The 7,025-nt window shown below is 45.1% G+C and overlaps 1 protein-coding gene across 1 annotated transcript; it reads left to right on the top strand.

The window, feature by feature from the left end:
• Positions 1-3,165: 3,165 nt before the first annotated feature.
• On the top strand, positions 3,166-6,322 carry LOC119278418 (succinate dehydrogenase subunit 4, mitochondrial-like). Its single transcript, XM_037559771.1, has 3 exons — positions 3,166-3,375; positions 5,398-5,493; positions 5,609-6,322. The coding sequence occupies exons 1-3, from the start codon at positions 3,181-3,183 to the stop codon at positions 5,999-6,001; spliced, it is 684 nt and encodes a 227-aa protein (XP_037415668.1). The 5' UTR covers positions 3,166-3,180; the 3' UTR covers positions 6,002-6,322.
• The last annotated feature ends 703 nt before the right edge of the window (positions 6,323-7,025 follow it).

Raw genomic sequence — 7,025 nt, 5'->3', positions numbered from 1 at the left:
CACTTGTAGATTCACTGTTTCCAATCCGCTTAATCAGTCCAACTTTTAAAGTGTCTCTGCCTTCCACCACCGCGCGCCAACATTGGCTAGGGTGACCCCCTAGTGTTGCTTCAAGGATAGTGGAGTTTGGATAGTAGATGCTTTTTAGGATTCTTGCACTGAGAGAGTCTGGGAACTGCAGGAGTCTCCAAGCTTGCCGGGCCAACATGGCTAAGTTGAATAGTTCAAAATCCTTGAAACCAAGCCCGCCCATACTCTTTGGTTGTGTCATAGTCTTCCAAGAGACCCAATGAGGCTTGCATTTCCCATTTTTACTCCCCCACCAAAATTTCCTCACCAACATGTTGAGGTATTCACAAAGACCTCTGGGCAATTTAAAACATGACATGGAAAAAACTAGGACCGCTTGGGCTACTGATTTCACTAGCACCTCCTTTCCAGCTGTTGATAAGGCATTTTCAATCCATCCTTGGATTTTGCTCCATAACCGATCCTTTAGATACTTGAAGGCTCCATTCTTTGAACTCCCAATATCCAATGGCATGCCCAAGTATTTTTCATTCAAAGTTTCATTGGGAACATTCAACAGATTCTTCACTTCCAACCTTAGGCTGTCCGGCACCCCCTTGCTGAAATAGATCGATGATTTGGCATGATTGATTCTCTGACCAGAAGCTTGACAGTATTGGTCTAAAACTAGGTTCACCTCAGATGCTTCCTCGCAACTTGCTTTGAAGAACAATAGGCTGTCATCAGCAAATAAAAGATGGTTTACCGGTGGCGCCGACGGTGCCACTTGTAGCCCATGCAAACTGGATGACTCTCTTGATTTTAGGAGGCACAAAAGGCCCTCTGCTGCCAGCAAAAACAAGTATGGAGACATCGGGTCCCCTTGTCTTATCCCTCTGGATGGAACAAACTCCTCAAGCTTCTTCCCATTGAACATGACTGAAAACTTGACCGATGTAACAAGATTCATGATAATATTAATCCACCTCTCACTGAAGCCCAACTTAAGCATGATTGCCTTTAGATAACTCCATTCGACTCTATCATAGGCCTTCATCATGTCAAGCTTAAGGGCACATGCTTGGTGGTTCTTTGCTTTGTTCCTCTTCATGAAGTGTAAGCATTCATACGCAGTAATGATGTTATCAGTGATCAGTCTTCCCGGGACGAAGGCCGACTGTTCTTCTGATATAATCTCCGGTAGTACCAATTTCAGACGGTTGGATATCACCTTAGATGCAATTTTGTACAAGACATTGCAAAGTCTTATAGGGCGAAACTGAGAAAGTAAAGATGGGTTTTTTTACCTTCGGGATGAGGACTAACACTGTGTCATTTATGCTCTCTGCAGATTCAGTTCCTTCAACAATTTTCAAGACTGCCGAGGTCACCTCTTCTCCACAAAGTTCCCAGTGACGCTGAAAGAAGTGGGCGGGGAAGCCATCCGGGCCGGGGGCTTTTGTTGGGAACATCTGAAACAAAGTCGTCTTGACTTCTTTTGGGGTGTAAGGAGCATTTAGCATCTCGTTCATATCAGATGTGACCTTGCTAGGGACCGTTTGGAGGACCTGATCCATCCCCTGCACCCCTTCGGTACTGTATAAATCCTTGTAGAACGAGGTAACCATCTGCTCCATCTCTACAACGTTTTCTGTCAACTGTCCATCGCCACGTAAACGTGACTTGATGTTGTTCTTCCGTCTGCGTCTACATGCCCTGAGGTAGAAGAAGTATGTGTTTTTGTCCCCATGGACCAGCCAATCGATGCGTGCTCGTTGCCTCCATAGCATTTCTTCTCTGTGAAAAAGTTCGACTAGACGATCATTGATCTTCAACTGCATGGACAGGTCCTGTTCTTCCTGGAACCTCATGCAGCTGCTGCAACTCCGCTTTCAAGTGTGCGATCTCGCGGCGTATGTTCCCAAAGTGGTCCTTGTCCCAGGATGCTAGATCCCCAGATACTCGCATCAAACGATCTTTCATTGCTTGCACCGATGTTCCTTCCGTCTGTGTCCACCCCGCTTGAATTGTTGGCGCTAGAGTTGGGTCTCTCTCCCAACAAATTTCATATCTGAAAATTCGAGGGGCCCTCCTGCATGCATGTGTATCCATCATCTTCAGCAAGATAGGTATATGATCAGATGAGGCCGGTATCTTATGTTCCACCACTGCCGAAGGAAAGGCCAATAACCACGCGGTGTTGGCCACGCATCTATCTAGCCTGACTCGAGTGTACGTGCCACCCGCCACCTTTTTCTCAAAGGTCCATGTAGTGCCTCTGTAGCCAACATCAGTTAGACTGCACGTATCCAATGCATCTCGAAAGGCATCCATCTGAGCCTGGCTTCGTTGGCCTACTCCATCATGTTCATGTGCGTGTATAACTTCATTAAAGTCACCGATCACCGCCCAAGGGAGGTTACTCAAGCCAGCAATTCCATGGAGCATGTACCATGTTCTGTACCTCTGATTTACCTGGGCCTCGCCATAAACAAAGGTAACTCTTGTTTGAAATTCAACAAGTGCATCAATAGTAACATCAATGTGGTACTTAGAATAACCGATAACTTCGACCTTTATTTCATCTTTCCAAAAAAGACCAATTCCTCCACTCCTACCAGAACTGCTAACTGCAAAACTTTTATCAAAACCCAAAGTACCTACTAAATTCTCCACACGGGAGCCCTCTATTTGAGTTTCTAAAATACAAACAATAGAGGGGGCATGTTGCTTCGTTAGGTCACGAAGCTCGTGAATTGTCGCGGGTTTGCCAGCCCCACGACAATTCCATGTTAGGATACTCATTGCGCCAGGCGCGACCCTCCTGAGAGGCCCGCCAAACGCGCATCATTTTTGTTGGTGGTGGTAATCTTTCTCGAGTTCTTGTCACTTTGGATCACAACTGTCTTGGTTCTCTTTGGATCCTGCTTGGATGGGCTTGGAGGTATTATGGCCCCCTTCAAGAGCCTCCAAGTCTGTAGCCGTTTTTTTTAAGGGATACCCGCGAGGGGTCCTGGTTCGTGTCTATTCGGCCTTGCAAGTGTGGGCCGGTAAATACTGGGCCAGGCCATTTCTGCTTGCGTGTACTCGCACTCGTCCTAGAAAAACCACCATCCTTCTTTCCTTTCCCTTCCGAGAGAGAGAGAGAGGGAGAGAACAGAGAGAGAAAGAATGGCGTCGCGATTGCTGACCAGATCCAAAGCCCTAGCGCTCGCCGCCGCCCGCGCCGACGCGGCCGCGCCGTCGCCGCTCGCCGGGGCCTGGGGTGCCCGCGCGCTCTCCACCCTCCCCCGCGATCCGGCGGCCGCATCCCCCGCCCCGTCGCCGCGGCAACCGGCGGCGGTCTCGCCGCTCGGCCTCTCCAAGGTCCGCCCCTCCCTCACCCCCTCTCTCTGTCTGGTAGCTTACGCCGACTGGACTGTCTGTTTGTCGCTCCGGTTATGGGGCAGTAAGCGTGATGCGCCGCTCGTTCGTGCTCGATCTGATCGTTTTGTGCGATTGCCTGATTCCGTTCCGCGGGGGCTGGATTTCTGTCTTCTGTTAGGTGGTTGTGTTGTACTTACACTCCTAGCTTGTATAGGCCTAAGCCATGCAGTGATTTTGTATTTAGGAATTCTAGTTATGCTTGTATGATCTGTACCATCTCTAGTTCGCTCTATCGTGTCCTGGACAGTGATGGGAAAATGAAGTAAGTATTTTGTAGTCAGTAATTTTGGCTGTGCGTTCCTGCCTCATCAAGCTTATGTTGCGAGTTAGGTTTGTGGCGTAAGGTGAACCTACCTCTTTATCTTTGCGCTGGCTGACTGCATCTCCAAAGCCATCGAGTTTGAGAACGAAAACTGAGCAAAACTCTCAATTGGGTTGATAAACAGTTGGTGAGATTGGCGTTCATTGTGGCGCAATAGTGACTACACATGACATTGAGTTAGGGATGTAATCATGTAGGCAGCGAATCTTAAAGTGTTATTTTTACTTTACATAAACCGAAAAGGGTATCCTTTCATACTTTTGGTTTGTTTTGTAAATTTCAGCCTGAGCTAGTAGTCGACTAAAAGAATGCTGAGTACATTTGGAGATATCATATCACTATGCTAATGTGTTTCAACAAGGGAGATTCCTGCTAATAGTATATAACTGCTGATTATGCGCAAACAGGATATTTCGTTGTTCGAGTCAATACTCTTCATTGGTGCCTTCCATTTTGCGGTTATTATATTTTTCTATTGCCGATGAAAAAGATAGAACTATCTATGATTACTTGGCACATATGTAGTCTTCTATAGTTTTTTATGCACTCTGTACTGCCAGCATTTGATAGGACGTACTTGGTGTTAAATTCATTGATGTTGCTTTACATAAGCTCCATATGCATTGGTCAGTAGTAGTTCTTCCCTGGTTCATGGAGAACTGAAACATGAAGGAGGAACTAGAACTTGTCATACTGTAGTACAGTTCTGCTTTTGCTTTCACAGGAGAGTATGATTCTAGATGCATGGTTTGTGAGTCTGATCTATCTAGTTATACATATCTTACTGATGAATGACTAAAATACCAATAGTGCATTTGGTTTGCCTGATTGATCAGTGATCATTGATATCTAGCAGGTGCTGATTTGTGAATCTTCTCTATTTAGTTATCTATGTATCTCATTAATGAAAAGACCAAATACCAACAGTTCATTTGGTTTGCTTGACTGATCAGTGGTCACTTCATTGGATGTACAACTTTTAAGAACTTTCTGTACTTGTTGTGAAATAATAGTTATATGTATTGTTGTTATTCATTGATGTTGCCATCATTGTATATTATTGTGAAATAATTTTAGTGGTAGTGCCAACATGAGATAGGATGCTCTAGTTGTCAAATTCATTGATGGTGCTTTAGACATCCTTCATATGCATTGTGCAATAATAGCTGTTCTCCCTAGTGCATGGATAATTGAAATCTAAAGGCGGAACTATAACTCGTCATCTTGCATCGAGAACAGGGACTTTGTAGTACAGTTCTGCTTCTGCTTGTCACACAGAGAGTAGGGTTCTAGGTGCATGGTTTGTGAGTCTGCTCTATGTAGTTATATCTATCTTACTGTTGAATGACTGAAAATACACTAATAGCGTGTTAGGTTTGGCAGGTGCTGGTTTATGAGTCTGCTCTATGTAGTTACCTATGTATTTCACTGATGAAAGGCCAAAATACCAATAGTGCATTTTGTTTGCTTGAGTGATCAGTGATCATTTCATTTCTCAGCATGCTGTACAATTTTTAAGAACTTTCTGTTCGTATGCATGTCTGCTTCTATTATTACATTCTCTCCTTCAGTTTATGAGCCTATTGTACTCGTAATAATTCATTTTTTGTGGTGCCATTTATCCTCCCTTATGCAAGCAGATTCTAGGATATGAGCAGGCATCTCGACTCGGTGGCACACACATGTTGCCTCGCTGGTTTTCTACTGGAGCCTCCAATGGATCTTCTGATCAGCAGGTGCGGCTGTATTCCTGGTGCCAGTTTTATGAGACCTGTGTTTCATCAGTTTGTTTTCTCACTTACCAGCATTCGTTGCTAGAAGCTTGCAATTGAAACTTTCCTATGCTTGTAGACCTCAAAGACAATCGCTGGGATGGTACAATCCGATGCACTGAAATCACAGGAGGGAGCCTCAGCGAAGGTCGCAGCATTCAGCCCCATGGAAGCAACCATTAGCAAGCCCAGAAGCAGTCCATTGACACTTGAAAGCTTGAAAGTGAGGCGGACCGAGATGATGACAAAAGTCACGTTCTACATGATCCCGACTCTGCTCCTGGTGTCGAAGAACAGCATCAGCACTTCTCTCCTGATCGCGTCGGTATACCATCAGGTCTACATGTTCCACAAGGAGATCCTCCTGGACTACGTCCACCACGACATCACCAGGAAGTGGGCCTTGATATACTTCAAGCTGCTCTTGCTAGTCATGGCCAAGGACACGATGGTGTACTTTGATCTGTTCTAAGTGCCTCCATGGTAGTAGTTTCTCGAGAGATGCCACCAGGAACCCTCCCGTCTGTACACTGGAATAATCATCGAGGTGGACAAAATGCCCGACTGCTGGTTCTTCTTCTGTCTCACATATCAAGTTGCCGCGTTTTTCTGTTTCCTCTTATTATGGCTGTGATTGATTAATGGACAAGTAATGTTCAGTTGTCACAGAGTACTAGCTTATATGGGAGCAACCTTTGCCCTAGTTTTGTAATAATGGTATATATCAACCCTTGATGTTCCGTCGTCGATTGCTCTTGTTCTGCAAAAATTTAGTAAATGCCCTGTTATTACCTGTTATAATGTGATGTTGCGCTGCAAGTGTTCTCTGTTGTAGCAGTGTCTGTTTGGAGCATGAGAGGCCTTGTTGCCTTTACAGCTCTGCCATCAGCCGGTGCCATACATATAGATCTTCCAGGTCTTGATTTCATTGCATGCATGCGAGATGATACACAGTCACTGACTGACCAGCAGCTGATAGATGAAAGTGGTGTCTGTTGAGATGTGATTCGCAGCATGTTTGCTCGGGTATCAATGGCATTGGTGGAACGCCGAAACTTCATCGGATGCAGCATATGCAGTGGAGAACACGAAGCAGCAGGGAGTTTCTTGGCCTTATGTTTTTTTGCCTAGACAACTTGCCACCGCCAGACTTGTACATGTGCTTCTGCATGCTCCTCAACTGTGAGCAATGTCACTTTCTGCTTCCCTACTTTCTTCTCTTAATACCATCCTTACCTACTCCCTTTAGTGATCTATAAACGGTTTTATATTTCTTTACAGAGGGAGGAGTACATTTGTAAATAAACTCAAGTTGACAATCTCCAGCGAGGTACGTAATGTAGATTATATTTATATAGTCCCTGGTAAGAATTGTGTCCCTTACAATTTAGGAGGGCTGCCTGCTGATCAGTCAATTGTTCACACAACCTAAGTCTAGTTACCATCCTCAGTCCACGATATGCTTGGGTTCTTACAAAATAATTAAGCACACTCCT

This window comes from Triticum dicoccoides, chromosome 3B (assembly GCF_002162155.2).
Source record: "Triticum dicoccoides isolate Atlit2015 ecotype Zavitan chromosome 3B, WEW_v2.0, whole genome shotgun sequence".
NCBI lineage: Eukaryota > Viridiplantae > Streptophyta > Magnoliopsida > Poales > Poaceae > Triticum > Triticum dicoccoides.
Note: the sequence above shows the minus strand (reverse complement) of the source record. Positions and strands in the feature narration are given on the sequence as shown.